General features: G+C 43.6%; 1 protein-coding gene across 2 annotated transcripts in view; it reads right to left on the minus strand.

Moving 5' to 3' along the window:
* UNC5C (unc-5 netrin receptor C) overlaps positions 1–24,097 on the minus strand; it is a 258,552-nt gene continuing 234,455 nt past the window's right edge. For both annotated transcript variants that reach the window (XM_027731747.2, XM_027731746.2), the window contains 6 exons: positions 18,836–19,004; positions 16,264–16,497; positions 11,077–11,226; positions 10,680–10,844; positions 6,886–7,064; positions 1–6,650 (listed from right to left, as the gene is read on the minus strand). In XM_027731747.2, coding sequence (XP_027587548.1) covers positions 6,485–6,650; positions 6,886–7,064; positions 10,680–10,844; positions 11,077–11,226; positions 16,264–16,497; positions 18,836–19,004 — 1,063 coding nt within the window. In that variant the 3' untranslated portion in view covers positions 1–6,484. The remainder of the gene's footprint in view (positions 6,651–6,885; positions 7,065–10,679; positions 10,845–11,076; positions 11,227–16,263; positions 16,498–18,835; positions 19,005–24,097) is intronic.

Raw genomic sequence — 24,097 nt, forward strand, 5'->3', positions numbered from 1 at the left:
TTTTTTTCCAGTTGCTTATAAATATAATTTATTACCTGTTTAAAAATTCTTTCTTACACTTTGTACATGTCAGGCTGACAGAATAAATGCAGGCATTTACAAACAGAGGGAAGGAGAAAAAGGGAGGGGGGTAAGAGGCACACTCAGAACTAGTAAACCACACCTCCACTGTACAGCAATACAAATAATGCAATGGCTAGCACTTCTCCTGTAGTAAGTCAGTCTTTAGAAAAGGAATTGCATAGAAGATACAGCAATAGGGAAATCAAAACCAAAATAGTTCTCCAGATCTGAATAGCAAAGAAAACAAATCCCATGAACCCCGGTAGAGCTGTGACATGGGAAGAGGAGGGAGAAATGTGATACACCTCGGTTGCACAGATGTTTCATTTCCTATGGGCCCTCCTTCTTTGCTCTGGAAAAGTACTGAAGATATCATCTTAACTTTTTTTTTTTCCACTCTTCAACAATAACAAACAGAATATGTTTTAGCAAATAAAGTCTACCATGCAGATATGTGAAAACAGTAATGCCGGCTAATGCCACAACTTCTGTCTCAGCTGTGTTACACACCCTACTTCAAAGTAGGTTATTGGCTCTCAGCTCAGATGTTTTTGCAAGGTACCTTGGAAGGTCTATGGGAGAAGAGTGTTTTGCCTCTCCTCCTTAATTTTGTTTACTTTCCAGGTTGATTTTGCTTTTTAGTTGTATCGTGCAAGCTCCCATATTTACTGGCAAGTGGTAGCAAGAGCCAGCTGGCAGCAGCCAAAGAAGCTCTGAGGGCTGTGCAAGCTTTTCTCATCTAGGGGCTATTGTCCCATCAGCTGCAAGCTGGCAGCTGGAGAGCAGAGTGCCAGTGCTCGAAGAGCTACCTCATAGCTGTGGGAGGGCCCTGCCTGATTACATCCTGCTTCTTCACAGGCATCCAGAAGGTACTCACATGCCATGACATGGGATGCTTTGAGAGAAGAAGGCAGGCTTTGTAAGCAGTTGAGGAGACCGAACTAGTACTAAATACATTTAACTAGCACCACAGAAAAAGTGAAATACCTATTTAGGATAGAGGTTTGTGGGAGCACTGGATTATCACTGCTTTTTCGTACAGGCAGAGTTTATCAAAGGACTTTCAGATAAAGGGATTTTCAGATTTCAGGCAGCAGTGTCAAGCTTAAAGGACAAGTAAGTAAATAAACTAAATGCTCCTATTCAAGCAAGGAGCTTGACCTACCAAACTTGAGGGCTCATTTCCGTGGCTTTGGTTCAAGTCCAATTCCAGTTACTTGCCAGTTTTTACTCTGTTGGCTTTTGATATACTGCCTATTTGACCTTGCAGTGATGATACAGCACTGAATTTTAACCTTCCCCTTCCCAAGGAAAAGTTGATAATAAGAGGATGCCCATAACTAACATCAGAGCTAAAAGCCTCCAGCAGTAGTCCTTTGTTTTCTCCCCTTTGTCTGTATGTGTATACACACACACACACACACACTCTTCACATTTCTGTTAAATTCCCACTTCGGAGGATGTCTGAGATACATGCTCCAGCATTTAAAAATCTGTAGTGCAGCTCATTTTCTGAATTCAAGGTTTCACATGCAAGCTAGGAATGGATTGCGGTGGTGACCCAAAGCCAGTAACTCATTGGAGTCCCTGCGGGAGAAGGGCCGAAGGTTTGGTTTCCATTCACAAACCACTCACATCTTTGTACTGCCTGGTATTAAGCAAGCCAGCCTGCAAACAGTAAGTTACTTCATGGCCAGATGAGAGCCAGAGTAGTACCTGAAAAGACTTCTGAACACTTAGTAAGATAGTTTACAGTAAAGTGTCATAGACATGAGATTAAAAAAACCAAACAAACACAAAATCAAGCAAATCTCAACAGTATCATTGTGTATAAAAATAACCTCAGAGCTGTGGTAACTACTTGGCTAGAGCATACAATGGTCTAAGGGCCCTCCCACCCCTCCCTTTCCCATACCCCCATCCCCAGAAGAAGAAAAGGAGAACAAAAAAGAAACTATTGTAGGTAGCAATACAAGACATTAGGACACTGTCCACAATGACGGGCTTACAGCATGTAAATACATTTATTCTATATGTAAGCAACAGAAATAGGAAGAAACCCAAGGAACAGACATGTTTTGCTCTGTGGGTATTGCAGACTCCAACATGTCTCTCATGAGTGTCTGCATTTCTGCCAGCGAGATGGAAAAGAGTCTCAGTCTCCCATGGAAGCAAATATTGGGAGACCCTCACTGCTGCAAAATTTTCAAGATTCAGTAAAACAGCATTTAGGTCTTACACTGTTTAGTGAGATACAGTGGATCCAAATGCCATCAGAAATTTTGGAAAAAAAACCAACCGAACCCCAAAGTTACCCTATACACTGACAGTCACCTTTACAAGAACACAACACAAGAAGAACTGAAGAAAAAAATCAGGTGAAAAGGACTGCCTCCGATAAATGGTTCTTACTCGGAAATTAAAGGTTTTCCTCGAAGTCAGTAGATATTTTATATATATTTATATAATATATATACTATTTATAGCGCTAGCAATCAACATGTAATGAAGAGATGGCGTGGAGAGCAGCAAGACTGCTCGGGTACAGAGCCAAGGGCGAACAACTAAAACAATAAGCATTTTAAAAAATAGCAATAACTGGAGGATAAGAAGCCTGCAGCCTTTTTTTTTTTCTTTTAAAGCAGATGTGCTTACCTGACATAAAATTTTACAACAACTTTTAAGAGTCTGTTCTGTCTGCCAAACGTCTTTGTCAGAGCCACCCCACAGGAAAGCGTTTTCCCACGCGAAGTTGCTCGCCGTGGTGGCAGCAGCACGCTGGAGCCACTGCTCAGCCCCACAAGATGGCACTGTGTCCATGCAATCCAAGTGGAGGGACTGCTGCTGGTTTTTCTCCCACGAAAAATAATACCCTGAGCGGATCTGGCTGCTCTTGCTTCCCACCCTCCCTCCTTGGGGCAGCAGGATTGGAATGCTGACTGGTGAATACCACTAGCCTCTGCCAGAGCCTTCTCCCACAATGCACACCTGGCCACTGCTGTACCCCCAGAAAAAAAGAAAAAGCTGGGCAAAATTAATGCAGGGAAGTGTGAGGTGAAGTGGGAGCTGCTTTGGCAGCAGTGGCAAAGAATGAGTGTGGAGCTGCTGGGATGAGCTGTGACTCTATGGAGGAACCTTCTCCCTGCCCTGTCAGGGCCGGGGCAGCTGACACAGTGCCGCACTGGGATCCTGCAAAGGCTTATGGAGCAGGTGCTGAAGAAACCATCCAGCTCATGATTGCAGCAGGTGACAGAAGGTTTCTGAGCAGCCAGGGTGGAAGAAGAGCAGCTCCACCACACAGTGATGGTGATGCTCCTGCCCTAGTCATGTTCAGTGATGAATGGTTATGTTCCTGACCACCTCTGTGGATGCTCCTCTTAATCAGTGTGTATTTTTCCTCACAATAAATCCCCTTTACTGTGATGCTGGGAAAGGAAAATGCCCCAGAATACTTTAAGAAAGTTGTTCATCTGTTCTTCTTGCAGGAGGTGTGAGAATGTAGGTCAGAGAGCTGGCAAAAGGAGCATCCACTCATAGCAATACAGATAACTATGAGACACTTTCTGGGTGTCACTGGTATGACCCCAGTGAGAAGGGTGCACATGCTGCCCACCTGGCAAAAGCTGAGAGCTGGGGAGTACCAGTGAGCCTGGGGATCAGCCAACACAGACTGAGCTGAAGATGGGAAAGGGTCAAAGGACAGTTCAACTCATACACCCACCTTGGACGCAGAGTCATGAAGAAAGGACACATGGGAAAGGTGAAGAAGCACAAACTAAGAAAAAAAAGCTGAGACCTATTTTAGTGCTCCAAGGTGAGTAAAAAGTGTGGAGAAAGGGCAGAGCTGAAAGCCCCAGTACAAGCCTCTTGAAGTTGAAAGCAAAATTTACATTAGCATTGCAATGGGCTGCATCAGATGCCCAAGGTGAACAAGAAGATGGTTGGCTGTTGAAAGGATGTCCATATCATCTCCATATTAAGAGAAGGTGGGGCTGACACAGGCTAAACGCACACAGATGTTGAAAGTTACAATGTATATCCTCTGGTCTCCAGTTTTCACTGAAATGCTGGTTGGAAAACTGCCAAGTTACCTCTTACAAGGAAGGGAACTTTTTGTGCTTGTTGCCCAGCGGTCAATCAAAACCCCACTGGTTTTGATTGACCTTATTTACTGGTCAGGGAGCTGAGAAACAAAAGGTGCCAAGCCTACGGAAATGTCAAATGGAAAAAAAGGTCAGATTAAATTTTCTTTTCATTTTGACCAATGACATTTTCAAAGTTACCTTCAAAAGCACAATATGGAAAGCCTTGGGGAAAACAAAACCAAGACCACAAAAGAGAACAAGCCAACTCCAGTCACAGGAAGCATACGGAGTGGGAATACGTATGTGGATGGGGCATGCATGTGTGCACAAAAGCAATAACCAGGGCCTGGCTGGAAACCTGGAGCGGGTGGGCTGGGGAAGAAAGGCTTTTTGTGCGAGAAGTAGAGGACAGACAAGTCTGGCAGTAAAACTACAGCAATCCTATTCACTGTCATGTATCAAAGAGTCAGTCTTTTCACTGAGCAGAACACAAAATACGTTTGCAGGGACGACCATTTTTGGTTTGCTCATTTTGCAGAATTCAAACTTTACCTGTTTGTGGTGGCCTAGAGGGACAAACATCTCCTGGTCAGCCAGTGAGAACCTGCAGCTCCCTGACTAGGCAGCAGTGGTGGCAGGAGCACAGTGAAGGCAGCAAACTGCAGCACACGGGATTTCAACTTCACCGCTCCATTGCCCTACACAGACTCACATGACACAGGCTGCAGCAAAGCCTGGGAGTATCCATGGAGATCACCAAGTGCATCTCACACAGAAATGGCCTAGCAGAGGGTTGGACTGTCAGTAACCCCAACCATGGCAAACATTACTGAAGGTGGTGGGTTTCAGTAAAAGTGAGTACCTGCAGCTCTGTGGGGAAGAAACAGGAGTTGTTGGCTCTTAGACCACTACACAACAAAGCAAACAATATGAAGACCCACCTTGGATGCACAAATCAGGTGGCCAATGTCAGTGCCTCCACATGCTTGCACCTGTGGTCTTGAACCAGTGGTCCATGTGTATTCGGACTGGGAGGCTGCCTCTGGTTCACAGCCACCTTGGGACAAGACTGCTTCTTGGAGCAACCTGAAAGCACCAGGGTGGTGTAAAACATCCCAGGGAGGGGTGTTGGGTCAGATACTTGGTGAGTGCAGATCAGTGACTTCAGCAGAGTGTCACCAGTTTATACTGCCTTTGCATCTAGCATGATGCACAGCAATGCTAACACAAGGTGAGCAACCTGTGTGGGCTGGCAGAGGACTTTGGAAGAGGAGTATGATAGCTGACAAAGGGAAGGGCAGATGGCATATAGAAGGACATGTCTTAGAAGACCTTCAGGAAAGGGACAACAGGTTCCATAAAATCAGAAATTATTCATTCTGCTGCTGACAAAATTAGAAATAAAGTAATAATGGTAATAATAATAGCCATTATAATCCTTGCACTAGATACTAATCAGTAAAAAAATTATCATAGTAACTTTTCTCTTTTATTTTTTTCTGCGTTTCTATCCCCCTCCCTCCCAACCACTCTGAATTGCATATCTGGCCCCCTCATATAGCAAAGGGGTGGAAAGGGTGTGAATTGAAAACTAACTCAGATCCTGCATTCCCCACCATCTTATAGCTGTTCTCCACACAGGCTCAGTGGGGCTGCCTCGGGAAAGGAAGGGAACATTACCTGTGTTCCTGCTTATCAGCCAGAGTACCTGCTTTCCAGATGCACACCTCTCAAACCCTGATTTTCTTTTTTTTTTTTTTTTTTTACAAGTAGGTCTAGGAAACAGAACGATGACAAGAGGATCATTGCAAGACAACCAATGCGCAGAATTGTAGCCAAAATCTGAATTCACCAGAAACCAATAATAGCCACAACCACCTGTCCATAGCCTTGTCTAGAATGGCTTTAAACAAAAAATATAAAGAGCCATGGACAGTCTCCTTACCCCTGTCCAGAATTTGATGTAAACAACATCCATAGAAAGTGGGATTGTTAAGAAAGTTTATCCATATATCTGGATAGCAATAAAAAGCGTTTCCTAGGAAACTGTAAAATCCTGTACCAAGCAGTGTACAGCCAAGCCGAGAGGAACATTATGTTGATTTATATTTTCAAGGTACAACTTTGCATGATTTCTTTTTGATCCTGTGATAATGTACAAGGAGAACATGTGTGAAGGTCAGGGCTGGTTTTTTTGTTTATTTGCTTCCTTGCTTTCTTCTCTGAAATGTCTCTTGTGTAACTCATTGGTCTGGGTTTTCATTTCAATTCTCGTTTGCAATAACAGGGCATTACTGCTCTCTGCGTCTGTCCTTCCTGTTCACGCCAAGGCTGCATTAGTAATTTCCTTCTGCTGCCAAAGAAACAACTGTTTCATGTCTTCCCATTTCTTCAAGAACTGCTGCCAGCATGCTCAGGTTGCCATCAGGGAAATTCTGGGCTTCCCAGAGATCCAGGATCACCCCAGTGGGACTTGATTTCGTAGCAAAATAATTTAAGTACCTGCAATGAGCCAAAAGGAAACTCATTTCTTTGAGCTGCATGAAAACTACCTGAATTCATATGATTTCAACCCATCCCCATTTCTGGTACTGTCAAGGTGTTAACCCCTGTGCAGCCAGTCTGATCAGCCTGTACACCTGCTCTCACTCACCTAGAGGGACATCCAACAAGACCCTTCTGCACATACCTCCCTGGGCACTTCACTGTCCAACCACACATAAGCAGCCCTGCTCACCTGTCCAGTTTCAGCTTGTGGGCCAGCATCCTCCAGTCGTGGCCTCTGGTCTGAGGTGCATCCAGGCTGCTGCACAGCTTTTGTCTTATCGGGAGGGGGATGCTGAAAGCACTGGGCCCTACTATGGTGGTGATGGTGCCTGCTGAGTCCATGAGAGGATAATCGATGCCAGTAGGTTCCTGAGATTGGAAAGACAGGGAAAAAGCTTAAACAACCCATCAGTTTTGTTACTGAGTGCAGAGACAATTGTAGAACTGTATCCTCTGGGATGCAGTGCTTTTACTTGTAGCCCTCTGCCAATCAAGTGTTTAGGTTAGTCAGCTGGAAAAGAGAAATATTTACAATCAACTTTGGGTAGACAAAAGATTTCTTTTCTCCTTTTTTTTTGTGGGTGAAGATCACTATGGCTGGAAAAATTGAGACCAGCTTAATTAATCACTTACTAGAAATAATGAAAGATCATTATTTCAACACATTTCAGAGCAAATTGCTATTACTAGAACAGAACTGGGCTGACAAAAACCGCCTTCCCAGCATCTCTCCAAGCCCCCCATGCCCCACCAAGCCAGCACCAGGCTCACACGCTGACATCCTTCTGGCAGCACTCATGCTCTCTGAAGCCTCTGATGCTGTGCAGACCACAGACAAACAGACAGTTACAGATCCCTCATTTTTATGCAGCTTTAACTCTGTGCTGGAAATAGATGGAGCTGAAGAGATGTGCTCGGGAGGGGGCAGTCATTGTCCTCCCTCCCCAAGGACAGCGCTGTGCTCAAAGGCAGTATGGCAGCAAGTGTTTCAAAGGAAAAGTCACCTCCAAAGCCAGTTTGTCCCCTGCAGGTATGGTGTTGGTTCTCTCTGATGTGGTCCTCCCAGCTGGGAGGCTCCCCATGACACCACTGTTAACATGGCTCTGCTGGGAATAACAGCAGGTGGCTCTTCTGGGCAAGGATTTTGTCTTTTCCTTGGCCTGGAAGGATTTAGCACCCACAGGCTTGGTAGTTGATAGGACAATGGCAGCTGGCCAATTTGGATGGTTGGTGTCCTCCAGGGTGGCTGAAAGCCCCACCAGACCTCATTGATGCTGACTGGCTGCCCAGCTGTGCAGTGGGAATGCTGCTCACATGTGCAGCACTTCCCACCTCCAGTGGAAAAATCAGCAAGCATGGCTGGTTCTGCCTTCACGCTTCTTAATCTGTTTCTCAATTTGGTCTCCTTTTCTGGCAGAAATGAGGGAGATCCAGATCACAGCCCCAGGCAGCCAGAAACAGTTCTGCTAAAGACTTGTCATTAAATGTCAATTTGTTTTCACCTCTGTGAGCTGTCTTGTTGCTTGGTGTCAAACTGGCTGTTGAGAATGCCCTGTAATATCTAAAACTGTCTTAAAACCAGGTAACTCCTGATTTAAGCTGCCATTGCAAACCCCCCAAGGAGTTTGTTGGAGAAGCTCACAGTCACGTGCAGTCCTCAATTTCCCAACTCCAAATGTATTCAAAGATGGAAAGTGGAGAGCCAGTATCCATGAGCAATGAACAAAATTAAATCTTTTGCCTCCATTCTTTTATCTACACCAATTAATTCTTAACTCTATAAATATGATATTTTTTTGCCTTTTTTTTTAATAGAAAAGGCATTTGAGGCAGTGAAATTTCTAACCAAGGAATTAACTGTAATGTCCTCAGTTAACATTGCAAATGTGACATTGTGACATCTGTACTTGGGTTTCAAGGTCCTGCACCACAGACTGTCTGCCTCAACCCCACTGCTTCAAGCAATGAGTTATTGCCCAACTGTCTGGCAGCAGGAGCTGTCCAGGATCAGGCAAAATTATGACACAGCTGCTGCCTGCAGGCTCACCTGCACTGGGAGGTAGGAAGCAGCAGTAGGGTGGTGATTGGGGCATTGCAGAGAGATAACCTTTTCTTTATATTCTGGGCCAAAGGACACAAGCGCTGCTCTGGCTCCAAAGCTGGCCTGCAGCCTCAGGTGTTTCAGGATTGCTACAGAAGGAACCCAGGTATCCACGGCATTGCCCCGTGGCACTTTTGTGTGATTATCAATACCAGGAGATAAAAAGAGGGCTTCAGAAACAAATGGTGGGGGACCTTTATTGCAGTCTTCCTCCTGCTTTTCAAATGTGCATGTTTTGGCACTCATTACATTTGTATTTTTGAAGTCCCAGTGGCAGACACTGTAAAAGCCAGTATAAGATGGTTTAATCTGGAGAAATCTTACATCCTTTACAGGGGACTAAAAAGAAAGCCCATAAAGGGAGGATGCAGAAAACTGTGCTACTATATTTTTACTGCAGGGTGACAGAGGCAGAAAGGCAGATCCAGCAATAAAGAAAGATGCCAGCACACTCCTGCAATCCTTAACCACTAGCTGGATACCACTAGCCTAACCTCAGAAGAAAATGTGAGGCACCACAGCTAAGGTTTCCTGAAGCCTGGTCTGATGTCTTTACCACACTTCTAGAGACATAATCATCCGTTTCCAAGTTCCAGGTGACTTCTCATCAAATCTCTGAGATTTTGGATTTTTTCCTAATTGACCCTCTATGCCAGCTCTTGGCAGCCCAAGGTCCTCTTGCCCCTTGCTTGGGCTTGGGAACATCACAAGGTGTAAACAACAAGGAGCAATTTTGCAGGAGGCAGCCTTGAAAGCAGTGGTATTATTCACTCCCTCTATTCATCCTTGATGGATAGGATCACAGCACAAGACAAGAATATTACCCTGTTCCCTCTGAATCTATTACCAGGCTATATTACACACAACCAGCTGAAGATGATTATAGTGTATACTTGCATTTCATTAAAGTTACTTTCAGTTCTTTCTCTTCTCTGTGAGGTTAAATTAGTGATTACCTCAATGCAGCACTTATTACAATAATTGTTTAAGATGCTTGTTTTACCATCTGTCCTTAATGCTGTGTAGTCCCCAGATGAATCTGTAACTGTACACCCACTAACCAAGCAGATGTTATGGGTAATAGCACACAACATTAGGGCCCTATAGCACAAGTAACTTTTGTCTCTGGTCTCACAGCCCTTCCAGAAGTCAGCCAGCTGTAATTGCTGCCTGAGAGTCTGCTCCTCGTAGCTGCCAAGGGTACCAGGAATAAAACCCACCAGCATATTCACTGAAGTCAATGCCACTTCACATTTAAATGTGTTACTTGGTCTCTGTCCCAAACTTGACTGCCTCAAGGAGCAAAAGTTCTCCAGGTTCTATATAGCACTGGTAAAGATGTTACCAAACTTATGATAAAATTTCTACTGGAAAATATCAGCCATCAAAAGAAAAATTGCCTAAAAATAATAGTCAGGATTTGTAGCAGTAGAAAAATACAAGGAGAGAAGTTTACTGCAACTAGACCATTTGATATTCCCTATTGCACTGCAGCTATTATGTGGGATCAGAGGGGAGTGGCTCATGAAACATGTGGCACTGAAATTTTCCTATTCTCTTTTCTCCTTCTCCAGGAACATCAGGCATGATGGGTCTCATGGACTGATAGGAAACAGGACCAAGCAGTGCTTCATGAGATGCATTAGGAAGTGGTAGGAAAAGAGCTCCTCCACATAGACATAGAAAGGTAGCACTAGCAGGGAGACCAAGGCTGCTCTCCTCACTCCCTTGAAGGAGTGATTCTTCCTTCCAGAAGAGAGAAACTAAGGGAAAACGCAAGAGGAGATACAAAGCAATGATTTAATCCATTCTTTATGTCTATCTCAGCAGTCAGGAGGAAAATGGGAATCACTAAACAGGTAGCAATGGGAAGGGTCATTTACCTCTGAAACAGAGCAGTTGAGCTGGAAGATCTGTCCTTCTCCTTCAACCTGCCGCACACAGAGTTTGCACACCAGCTCCAGGGTATTCAGACTGAACCTTTCCAGTGTGAAGGTGCAGTGCAGGTTTCTCTGACATCCACTCCAGATGTGGTAAAAGGGTATCTCCTGCAGGAGGAAAGCAAAAAAGTACAGTCAGGGAGGATTTGAGATCAAGGCATGGATACTATGTGACCAGAGACTGTGGGCTCCATGCTACTGTGAATGCAAATGGTCCAGGGGAAGAACTGTCCATGGGAATATAGCCTGGCACCTGGTGTTTTTCAAACACACCTGTGCATGGCAGTATTTCTGTAATCCTCACTGCTAGGATCCAATGTGAATGTTTTGTGTTGCTCACCTGGTATTTAGCCAGCAGTTTGCTCTTCCAGAGAGAGTGGGCAATATCGTGAATGGACAGACGGAGATTGTGAGTGCTTCCCTTAAAATGCAAAGCTTTGGGCTCCTCCAGAAGCTGCCCACCCATCTGCCGCTCAAGCTGCAGGACCTCCTGCAGTATTGGGATAAAAAGAAAAGAGTGGTCAGGTTTCATCAAGACAGAACAATGGTCTTCTGAGTCCTCAAGACTGTCTGTTGTAGATGCTGTAACTTGCGTAAAATAGATAAAAAAATACACAAGCATTGTGTTTCCCTGTGAACTGGAACTGCACCAGTGGATCTGAGTATAAGCCACTCACCCTCTTCATACAGCAGCAGCCCAGCAGAGATGCAGGCACCTTTCCTTTGGGAGATGCAGTGTTATTTTTCATGTCCTTAATCAGAAGCTTAATTGCGTGCTATTATATGGAATGTAAAGACTTTGCACGCAGTCACTGTTTGAGTACAGAAATAGATCAGTCTTCTCCACTGCTCATCAAACTGGACATCTAATGGTAGCTTTGCTATTTTGTTTTTGGAAACTCTTGTTGGTATAGGTCCTGCTGATATGGGACCTGTGCATACCACTGGTCTTTCACCTTGTGGCCTCCTGATGAAGTGCTCTATGACAGAGTGGTACAGGAGATAACAGATGACTATGCTGAGACTGTCAAAGGGGGTGGTATGAAAACAATGCAAGACACTGTGATCGAGCATTTTGTACATATGAATATGAATGTGTTGGTTCAGGGTTACTGCAATATTGATCACGTAATTAAAAGCTAGTGAGCCAAGAGTCTGGTCATTTTCTGAAGCTAAAAATAAATATAAGCCTTTAATTAATAAAACCACAGTGGAATATTGCCTACAAACAGCCTAATTGTAGACCACATGGGAGAAGCAAGTACAAAGGCACCTACATGGGCCCTGTTAGAAACCAACACAGCCCATCTCGGTCATATTTAATTAAAAGAGCCATCCAACCAACAAGTCTCATGTGGCCAAAGACAATCACACACAGAGTGAGAATGCTCAAGGAATACGTGGGCACACAAAACCAGGATACTACCCCAGGACGAATAAAGGAGCGTCCATTTTAGCTAAGCTACTCCTGACCACATTCAGGGAGCTAGTTAGCATATAAGAAAAGCCCCCATCCCAGCATATGGCAGACCCTGAAGCTAAAACAATGTCCTTTTATTGGCCGTTAGAGGAAAAGAAACAAAATCAGGATACCTTTGAGATTACGGTTATGCCACTGAATCAGCTCCAGCTTTTTTCCAGTGCCACCTAATTACTTCGTCAAGATGTCTAAAGAGCAATCGATAGCAATTATCTGATTACTATAGATCTTCATTATGTCCAAATTACCTCCCTGGAAGGGCCAGAAGATGACTTGTGAGCTAATTGCAGATGCCACTTCTCAGGCATGTGGGGCATAGGTGTTGAGAAACTGCTCCTGCCCATGCTGCAGCAGCTCTGGGAGCTGCACTACTGTGGGGAAAAACACTGCAGTGTGATGCTGCACCATCCACTCACCAGATCTGGGTGTCTAGTTTCAATATCCCACTTTTGCTGGGACCCTTTTGGTGACCCTTGGTCACTGCAGACCTTCTACATGCTCTTACTGGAGGATGCTGAGCAGCCTGTGCTTCTCCCTTAGCTAGTTAATTCAGAATTTATATGGCTGGTTCCTGTCATACGGCATTTTATTTAGAGCAATGCTTATCCTGCTGGCTGACACCTCTATCTTCTCCTGAGCTAAAACCTGAGCTGCATGTTCCTTGCCCCATGCTGAGGTGGTTGCAGCCACTCTGCCCCTTGCCTCTCACCACCGCTGTGAGGCAGGACTTATGCCCTTACACCCTTCCTAGGAGAGGGTGCTGTGTAAGGCATCACTCCATCATCAGTGTAACCAGAACAGCCACAACCTGGGTCTACTCATTAATGGGGCACAGGCAAGCAATGGTGTTCAGCCTAAGCTGTTGCCTTCCTTCAATAAGAGGAAATGTGCATGAAATAACTGAGAGAAGATCACAAGCCTGTCGTGCCCCTTTTTGTGTGGTTTTTTTGAAGACAGTTACTGTGCAGCATGAGGCAGGTTGGGGGATTCCACTCTGCTACTGCCTGAAGTCATTTGCTTGCCCTTAGTGTGGGAGGCATCTGTTTTCATGTGCCTGTAGGGCTCAGTCCCTGCCACACTGCCACACACAGGTCACATACCCCAATCTCAGAGCCACACATGAATAAACAGAATAAAGCAGCTGGATTTCTTTATAGTTATGAAATTATTACCTTTTTTTCATTTATTTGTTTTAGCAGATTAGCTTGGGCACCTCCCTCAAAGTGCAAAAATAAGCCTTAAAAAACAGAGGCCAGTGTTCGAGGTCACAGCTACCCTTACCCTTGCCCAAAAAGCATTTTTGTGAGCATCCCATCTGGGTGGCTTGGGACCTGAGGGGCAGAGGGTGCTGCATGTGTGATCAGCGCTGAGCCCACACTGCTTCACAGCCCCCAGGAACCTCACTAAGTTGCTCCCACAATAACTGAGTCCTTATTGATGAGAAGTCATTACACTTTCCTACTGTACTGCAGATGCTGGCAGTTCAGCAGCAAGTGCTTACTCTGCATGATGAGAGAGAAACTTCTGCTGGATAAACACTGCACTGTGTTTTATACTGCAAATACTTGTCTTCCTTTGGTGGCTGTTAAGACACATTCAGCATATGGCACACTCATTCCTAGTTGTAAATAATAACAGAATGCATTTGGTTGTCTATTAAAATACACATAATTCCGTACAAAGGCCCTTCCAAACCTCAGACATTTCAATGTGGGAACATCTCACGCTGCTCTTCCCCCCCCGCCATGCTTTGCCCAGAGCAGCCAGCCTCGAGACACCGAGATGCTGTAGCTGGTGCCTTGCCTGCTGTCTGCAACTTTTCCTCCCTCTCCAAAATACTTGTAACTTCAGGATCTGCTGGCCCAGCCCTGTCTGCATGCCGTGTCCCACACTCCCAGTGGTGACTGCCCAGTGAGTGCCTTCCCTTTGGCAATATGGCAGTGCTAAGGATATCTCCCCTGCACCACCAGGGCTGCTGTGGTATCAGCTGTTGTGAAAGCACGTGGCAAACACCCCAACCTTTTCTTTTCTTTCTCAGTAGTCAAAGTTTGAGTCTGTATCACAGGGATAGTTAGTACAAAGTGGTTTGTATGCACTGGTTCATACGCACCAGTTTATACACGAGTTCATAGTCAACCCTTTCATCTACATCTATTTTACTCATCTACAGCTAGTTTACTAGGCTCCTTTTTTTTTTTAAACCTTCACCTTCCCTAGACCTTTCATTTCCAAAGAATGGCAACTGATACTTTTGTAAGTGTCTGTGGTCAGCAAGTATGTGTGCTTGTCCTCCTGCAAACCACCAGACAGCTGCATCTTGAACTCCATGGGTAGCCTTCCAGTCTTAGGGTAGATATGCCAAAAAAAAAGAAAATTAAAATGTATGAACTTGCTGTAAAAAAAGTAGCAGGTATGAGTGGGATGGTGGCTTCCTGACTTTGCTCATCTTTCCTCACAAAATTACAAATGATTTCACTTTGGGGACTACCTGCAGCAGAAGCCCAAGGATTGACTTGCTGCCCTCCCAAATGTTGGCTGCAGCTTCTCAGACGAAGGATGTCCCTCTGTGTGGGTCTGTGCCTCTCCTGATCCCTTCTACTGTTGTACCGAATTGGATTAACTTTACCTCACAACTCTCCCTTACAGTCTATTAGAAACAGACCAACAGCTCTTGAGTAACACCTAATTAGATTCCTCAGCTCTGACTGCATTAGCTGGCTGTCCAAGGGCTCTCCGACTCACTTATTATTACCTCAGGCCTTGTAGAACCCGTGGAAAATTGTATTATGCAGCACAGACATAAAACTGTCAGGGCTTTTGAAGCTTGATTGCTATGAAACATCCTTTTCACTTTTTTTTTATGGAGGAAAAACAAAAGGGAAATCAGACCAGGGAAAATAATTGTTTCTAAAAGGCTGACAACACCACTGCAGCGAAAGAGGCCAAACCCCCAGGCCCTGTACAGACAAAACCATGCTTAAGTCACAATGTGCCTGCTTCAACCCTTATACTTGGCTGCCTTTCTTACATATAGTGAAAGAGTATCCTCCCAGCAAAGCCTAGGCAGGCAAAACTTGATATCAGATAGTATCGAGGAGGAAAACTAAGCGTGCTACTCGCGGTCATGGAAGTCACTGCTCTGAGAAACACAAACATCTCCCAGCCAGTGTATGTGGGTTTAAATCCTCATAACTCCCATGCAGAGCTGAGGGGAAAAAAAGCATATACAGCACCAGGATGACTCTGCTTAGTCAGGCTTTGAACTCATTTTGCTGCAAAGAGGCATTTGTGAAATTGCATTGGTTACAGTAAAAAAAATCCAAAACATCTTTTAATAAACTCCCTTCTTGCATGTGCAGTTGGAGCTAAGTATTTCATGAGTCTATCTATTATACATACCATTGGTATAAATACAGGTATTTATAAAGAGAAACAGCAATTATGGTTATCTATATGCTCATCTATATGTAGTGAGCATGTGTTTGTGTGCATGCCAGAATTATGCAGGAAGAGTAAGGTTATATATTTAGGGATAGCAACAGCTTTGGTTTATTTCAGTTGTGAATTCCCAACACAAAAAACTGCACGCGAAGAGGTGTAATAAAGCAGTACGAAAGCAGGCAGTGATTAACGGGCCAGAAGCTTCTTTTATCATTATCATCTATTTACAAAGAAGCATTTATATGTTTCTCCATCTCTGGGGAGCTGGCACTTAGCATTAAAAATACATGAATAACGAATGAAGCCCTGTGTACCTTATGGCCTTTTAATAATGCAAAAACCTTAGGATTCAGGATATGATACAGGTAAACAAAGGAAAAAAGACTGGTGGGCAGAAAACAGCATGAGATCCCTATGCAAAGGACAATTTATAGCATGTGGAGGTTAAACTGTAAAACAGCAGCTTGCTGCCAAGCTCTTCTTCTAATCAGAAAAATAATCCAGGGAGCATGAATATATGGAGCAGAGGATCTAATCACCACTATCACTGCAGTCTTCATACATCTGGAGAGGGACAGGGAAAGCAAGCAAGAGATCAACAATCACCTTAAGGGCATCCTGTGTGTCATCAAGGCAGTAGACCCGGACGCTGTACTCCAGCGAAGAGCAGGACAGTGGTCCAAAGATGGCCAGTTTGAGACGTTTGGCTGCTGCTTTGGTGATTGACTGTCCCACCAAGGCATACGTGCTGAGGGTTTCTGTCAGGATATGGCAGGCCTCTGGGTCCAGCTGGATATAGCATGGAGTGGTGAAATTTTCCTCCCCAACCACCACCACATCCTAAGGGAGAAAGAGGCCAAATTAGTGCACGTGATCCCTCACAGCTTGCTCTCCTTTGAGGCAGCAATGCCCCTTTCAAGCCTGGATGATGCAAAAAATCCTTGCTGTTTGCATTTTAGATTAATCAAGAATAAAATTCCTGCTTCCAGCTTTTCTCCTGCGTAGGCACAGAGAGGACATGATTTCTCTGGGGTGCCAGTGGCGATGTTGGTGGTAGAAAATTCCTCCTGCCCTCCCTCCCTTAAGACTTGGAACTCCTTCCTTTGGGCCCCGCATCTGCTTTTAAAGCCCTGGGCAGAGTCAGGCAAATAATGAAAATATCACCAAGACTTCATTGAAAAATATATTGCAGAACTAATAATTTAGTGACCATGATTTAACACTAGTAGTCTCAGGCGTGTTGAATAAATAACTGCTCTTTACTTCCTAAGCATGACAATAAGGAGTTATAAAAACTCAAGGAAGGGAAGTAACCCCTACAATGGCCAAATACCACATCTACATGAAATATCACCTGCTGCTTCTCCAGAATAATCCTCCGTGACGAGACTGCAGGGCGAAGAAAAAAAATACATACAGCCTGAATGCCTGACCTCCCCACCCCGGGAGTGCAGGAAAACATCTCCCCTGCTAATTTCTCCATTCAACCCTGCATGTAATATCCTGCACGCAACACAAGGTGCTTTGAATGGCTTTGAGAGAGCGCAGAAGCAAAACAGCAGCAGCAGATGACGGCTGCCTCTAGCAAAGCCACCACGTGCTACATGATGCTCAGCACAACTTGCCTGCTTCATCCCTGCTGTCTGCAGGTCTGCAGCACAATGTACACACCCGGCAGTACGTACACTCAACTGATATTTGGCACTAACCTTGGGCACCCTAGTCTCAGGGAAGGCAAATCTGACATGTTTGCAGGGGTGGCACAATCTTTTTGGAGGGTAAGGTGCTACTGCTGACTGCACCTCCCCATGGCCATGCCAGCTCCTGGCTCTGGCAGAAGGTGCTGGTCTCGAGTGTTGCAGGGGTTGTGCATGTGTGTATGTGTGTGTGTTTGTGTTTGTGTCTATGTGTGAGGCTCAGCTTCGAGGAGCTGCTCTAGAATTGAGAGAAGAAGGTGGCTGTGTGATGGCCAGGGCCCCTGTGGATGCTGCAGAGGCTGCACTAGTGCCAGTGTGTGCGTGGCTGGCAGAGTAACCTCTGTCAAGGGCAGGAGAAGGATGGGGGAGAAAATGAAGGAATGCCAGTAACACACAAGCATAAATAAGGAACATATGTGCAGTGCCAAAAGTCAGGCTGGTGGGGTGCGGATTAGTTGGCGAGATAGACCTGGTTTCGCTTCATGCTCCCTCCCAGCATGAGGAAAAGCCAGTGCCACAGGCAGGGGGACACACACAACAGGCTTTTGAAGGCAATGTTAGACATGGCACTTTTGCTGTTGTCAGCCCAACTGCCTTCAGAAGCCACCCTGACCGTATTAAACCTACTGGTAGGAGAAAGGGCCCTTGCCAAACTAATTATGAGACCAAACTGGTCGCAGCAGGTACCTAGGAGCACAGGGCTGGAGAGGAGGGCTTTGTCAGGATGGCCCAGACTTGCTGAAAGCATCACTTTATGCTCCAGTTACAGCGGGAAGATCCTTGTGCCACACTGCCTTGGGACATTCTCCAGCTACACTGCTGGCAAAGAACCACATCAGGCTCCCACCAAGCCTGCACTACCCAACAATGCTTGCTCTGCTCCCCTGACTTTTCAAGGTCCGGAATTCAATACTGGCTGCATGAACTGAATCAAATGATCTCCACTAACATCTTAGGAGGGAAAAAGGAAAGAAAGATAAGGCCTATACATTTTATTTAGCTGGATGATGTCTTGGCGCTGAAGGAGATAATTTGCAGCCTTATTTTCCCTTTCTTGAAAACAGACAAAAAGCCAGGAGAGTGAAAACTATTCTGTAAAAATCCATTCTTATTTCTAGAGTCAAGACAGAAATTGTTTCCAGGCACTGCTTTTTATCTTATGTATTTCTTCTGACTCCATGACTTTGGCGCAATATCCTGCCACAATCAGTAGCTTAAGTGCCAAAACCTGGTGATGAAGGCTATTTCATGGAAAATACCTAGAACTAGGAAGTGTCAAACTGCCTCAAGATAGCATCTCTGTGTGGGCACCGGGCAGCTTAGATACCTAGTGCTGAAGGGCACTCCTGCCTGCCTGTAACAGCCAAGTATCTCACATGGAAAACCCAAAATACAGGCATCTAGGTTCAGAAAGGGAAGTGAAAGACTAGCAGAGAGCCCTTCATTCAGTCAGCACACAGGCTGGAGCTCCAGAACCTCACCTCCCATGGTCCCTGGGCAGCCTGGTGCTTCAGCTGGATCTGCCAGTCCTCTGTGTTTGGTTCTGCGCAGTGGTGCATGGTTAAAATGACGGGCCGGGTTAGCAGGGCTCCTGGTGGGCCACAGCTCACCACTGGTGTCAGCAGGGTTTGACTGTCTTCTACAGGCGGCCTGATGAGGAGACAGAAAGATGGATACATTAAGTGAGTTGAAAAAGACAAAAAGGTTCATTCGGGTATGTAAAAATAAAAAATCCTTCTCTTAAAATAAAAAGATTGTGCAGGCAAAACAGGAGGTTTTAGTTTTCCTTTATTTTTTCAAATCCAAATTTCTTTTCAATTTTTTTTGCCAAATATCACTCATTGGTCAAAATGCAGGCTTAGGTGTCAGCAGATTATAGATCACATTTGCTGATCTTGAAGGATCCTTGCAGATGGTATGCAGAAGCTTCATTTCACCCACTGCCAAAATGTGGTCACTGCTGCATTTGGTAGTTGTTCAGCAACACACAAAAATGAACGGTGGCTCTTGTAAGCACTACATGTGAGGACTATTTAGTGTCAGGACAGAGAAAAATGAAGAACAGAGGAAGACAATGAACTAATAAGCCTGTCTGAAACCTCTTAAGTGGAGATGTGCAGTTTGAGTTCTGAGTTATCACCAAACTCACTGATGCTCCATTTTACTTAAAAGGCATTCAGATCTACTAGAATGGCTATTGCAAATATGCCTGCAGGGAGCAGGTATCACTAGCAGTCATGGAGAAAGGATGAAGGGATGGTAAGGGATAGTGCAAAGGGCAAAACGCACTCTCAAAGCCCAAATCACTTAAAAACACAGTTATTATCCAGTGTGCTTGCTGCCAGTCACTAGGAATTAGGAACACTAGGGTGTTATGGAAAATCATGTTAATATTTAGGATACACAGGGATAAAAACCCTGCTGTAGTTTTTAAATGATAGTGTGCATGTGTGTGCACACATGTGTGCATGTGCAAACCATCCCAGACCAGCTGTTGAGGAGCTTAAAACAAGAGGAAGCACGAGTGACTTTAACTATCCTGACATCTGGTGTATGACAAATACAGCTGAATGTGCCTCATCAACTGCCTCCCTAAATAATAGAGGACAAGTTCATGATCCAGAAAACAGCAAGTGAGAGATTAAAAGCATTCAATGTGATCTGCGCTTAAACTCCAGATCTGCCCACAGGACCTCACATCCTCTGCTCCAGCAAAGGGTTCAATCCCTTGCTGCATTTACAAATGAGAATATATTTGTATTGCTCTTAGGGAAACTCGTGGAGACAACATCACTGTTTATTTCTGCAAGTCTCTGTCTTTTCCAAATGAAAGACCAAAAAACGTAGCTGTAATCTTAGATAATGTTTTCAAAGAAGACAATTTAGGACAGAAGCTATTTTGATATCCAATTTATTGCACCTATTCTGGCTATTGCAAATCTATGTTCACAGGCATAATCTAATTTTGTCCTCCTTACTTCTCCCTGCTTATCCCATTAATCTCACATAAAATGAAAGACAAACTTTCGCGAAATCCTTTTTCAAAATGGGGTGAAGGTACTTTTGAAAACTGTCCCTTGTTGCTACAGATGTTGTGGGAAGTTTTTATGACATTTGAGAAAAAAAAAAAAGGTCTGGCATTGAAAAATTTAAATGTATGCAAATCAGTAAATCCAGATGATACGCATCTGTGGAAATTAACTGATGAGTTTACTAAATGACTGAACAATTGTTTCTGAAAATCCATGGACTGGAAACAAACAGCTGTGATATAGATGCCTTTCTAAAAAAGATGTAAAGTATAACAATCTGGACAGCTATCATGTATTACACCAGCAATTTTAGCCTAACAAACAGTACACAAAACAAATGAAACACTAGCAGATAGTCTATCTCCTCTTGCATACCACAGGGAATATCTGGATTCAGATTAAGAAGATGAGGTATCACTCTCTTGCAAGACCAGACTGAATAAGTCATGGAACAGTTTTTCACTACTACATTCGTTTTTTTCCAACTCATTTACTTAGTTTTTTTTTTTCATAAGAAGCAACAAGAAGGCTGAAAAACACAGTGTGGTGGCGGTTTTTAATGGTCATTGACCTTGGGCACTAGTGGACATTTGAACATTCTCCTACAGTCTAATTCAAGACATTTCAAAGAAACCATAGTGTCTTATGAGAAAGATCTCTCAAAATTACAATATTTGTCTGGAAAGCTACAGATATGACCAGCTATAGACTTAATCATCTGGTTAACCTAACTTCATCTAAAAGTACTGACCCAAGTAAAAGGAAGGGAAAAAAAATACAAGTTATCATATTTTTCTGGACTGAATTACAAACCCGGCAGTTAAAAAGAATATAGGAGTGAATATATCATGATTGCCATAAAGAAAAAATACAGTGCCTTTTAGGTGAAAAACGACTAAAAATCAACAAGCACTGATGCATGTGGTTCAAAAAACCCAGAAGGTCATTAAAAAATAATATAGTACTGATAAATCAGACAGTCTAAAATTGTCTCCAAGTAAAGTTAAGCTTAGTCACTGCTCCATGGCAAAATTTTGTCCACTGTCAAATTTTAGGACTCCAATGAAGGGCATGATTCTATGCTGCGACATTTTATATCCGATCAGGAAAAGTATAAAAAAATCATACACAACACCAAGTTGGAACGCGCTGCATATTGAGCAACTGAGATGGGAGGTGTATACAAGAATACGAAGGACATGTGAAAAATATCAAGGCCTAATATTTTTTACCCAAGTTGTTAAACAGTATCTTTGTCACCAGACTTATGAGATTTACTGGATGAGGTAGGCATGGCTGTGACCTGGCTATTTATGATACAGGACAGTCTGATTAGTGAAGAGCAGAAAAACAGGCCAGTTGTGGGGGTGCCTGACTTTAAGACCCAAATTCCCGACCAGATACTCATCAGACCGGTATAACAAAATTACTGAACACCTGCCAGTCCTAATGACTCTCCACCATCCACCTCATACAGATAAACCTTTAAAAATTGAGATGTAATGAGTTGCAGAGAAGTTCTCGAGTGCTGTGAAATGGGTCAGTGACACTGTTTAGATGAAATCCCAGCTCTATTTAAGTCCATGCTAAACCTCTCTCCAACTACTGTGAGGTAAGGATTTCTACTCACAATGTGGAAAACAATGCAAATAGCAACATGATCATTACATTTACAGGTAACAATTAATAAGGAATCATTGCAAGTAACAGTGGGAGCCAGAAAATAATGCAAAAGTTCCAGAGAGGGTAAAAATATGAGAAGGAAATAAAATCCTATTAATTGTACAGCAGCTCACGCTAGAGCAAAACAAATTCCAAAGAGTTATTTGGTAGCAAAGAAAGAAATAAAACTGAACAAGATTTCAGGTGATCTTGCTGCAACGCAGCAGGCATCAACTTGTAATGTGATACAGTGGTAAAAAGCAAATCTGATTTCTGGTGCTGTATGGGACAATGCATGTCAGAGCACACCACAGTGATATTCCCTTTCCTATCCAGCTCTAACATGACTGCAGGTAGCAGGGTGTTTAGAAATTGCAACAAGATCTCAGAAATAAACACCTGAAATTCAGGGGAATGAGGCTAAACAACCCAATGGCACCCATAGAGGAGAGAGATGCTCTGTGACAACTCACAGGGCAAATAAACGAAAATCTCTTGATAGATTTTTTTCTCACTTCTCACTGTTTTCAATTTCCATTTTAAAACAAAAGGATTATGCCTTACTATAGCTAATGAGAACAGAAACAGATGCAGTAGACAAGATATATTATACAAGAGATATCAATCTTTTTGCTTCAAAGCATGAACCCAACACTAATTGATGGAATTAGTAAACAACAAATTCCCCTGAAGACAAGTTATTGTGTAGTCACTCATTATGGGCAATTTTCTTCCTTTTCTTGAAGCAGGAGATGCAGCACCAGCAAAGCCAGGATCCCAGCCTAGAGGAGTGCCTGTTGTGATCCAACATTGTGATTTATGTGCTACAGATCGCAGGAGATCCAGCACAGAGACACAGGGGAGCACATAGAGCAAGGGAGTTAGCTCCTCTAAACCAGAAAGATCTACAAATAGACATCTTGAAAACTGAGGGCCAGAACCTACTTTTAGGCTGTTATCCAAAAAAGAACCCTAAACCCAAATGCTCCCAAACCCCCACCCATATGTGCTTCGCTTTAGGCTTGCAGCAATCTTGGGACAATTTATTAGAGGAGACTTGCACTTTCAGCTGCACGACTCCAAAGACATGGTGTATGACCATGATATAAGCTGTATGTCAAAGAGATGTTTTTGTTTTACAAAGACCTGAGACTAAAATTCAATTCACTGCTTAGCATTTTTATTAGAAGGCCCTAACAGTAACTGGAAAGTCTTCAGATATTTTAAGATGTTTTCCCATGCCTCACAGCTTATCAAGAACAGTCAACTTATATTTAAAAGCAAACAAACTTTTATTCACTATATCTGGTCCCTTCACAATCAAATTTGTGTCTTTAATGGGATTACACATTCAAAACTGTCTCCCTGTAATAAGCCAGACCATATTCATTAAGGTAGCTGTCAGACAGCAGATGTAAGCACAACTAGATAAATCTCTGCTGCTCAGTGGGACTATATTGTTCTCCCTACCACCATGTGTACATGCCACAGGCTATCACAGCAGCTCAGGAAGCACGAGATGGAGCAGGGAGAGAGGAATGGCTACCTTGTAGCAACAGATGGCAACTCTTCTACACAGCTTAGCCAGAAGTTAGAGGGAAGATATTTTATTTCTCCTTTCATTGCTGGGGCTTTATTTTTTAATATGTGTTCCTTTTTAAGTTTCAAACTTAATATTCTCTACTGACCCTAGTTCTTTTGCCAGCCTAACTTTAGAAGGAAAATAATCTGAAAAGTTTTCTCTCCCTTTTTGCTCATGCGCTGATCTTTTTTACGTTGAATTTTTCTATTATAGAGACTGGCAGTTCATGAAATTGTCTTCTGGAGCTGCAAAGTAATTTTGTTTATGCAACTGAGATACAGAAGGAAGGCGAAGAAACGAGATGTGGAAGATTTCAATTTCTTTTATTTTACATCACTAAGCTTAAAGTTTACTGGCGAAAAAGGCAACATTGCTCCTTGGATCAAACTCACTGATCAGCTGCTTGACTTTAATGTACACTCTATGTCTATGCTATAAAGCCATTGATACAAATCCTGGCAAGGCTC

The sequence above is a fragment of the Pipra filicauda genome, unplaced genomic scaffold (genome assembly GCF_003945595.2).
Source record: "Pipra filicauda isolate LSUMZ 115617 unplaced genomic scaffold, ASM394559v2 scaffold111_size4109106_pilon, whole genome shotgun sequence".
Lineage (NCBI taxonomy): Eukaryota > Metazoa > Chordata > Aves > Passeriformes > Pipridae > Pipra > Pipra filicauda.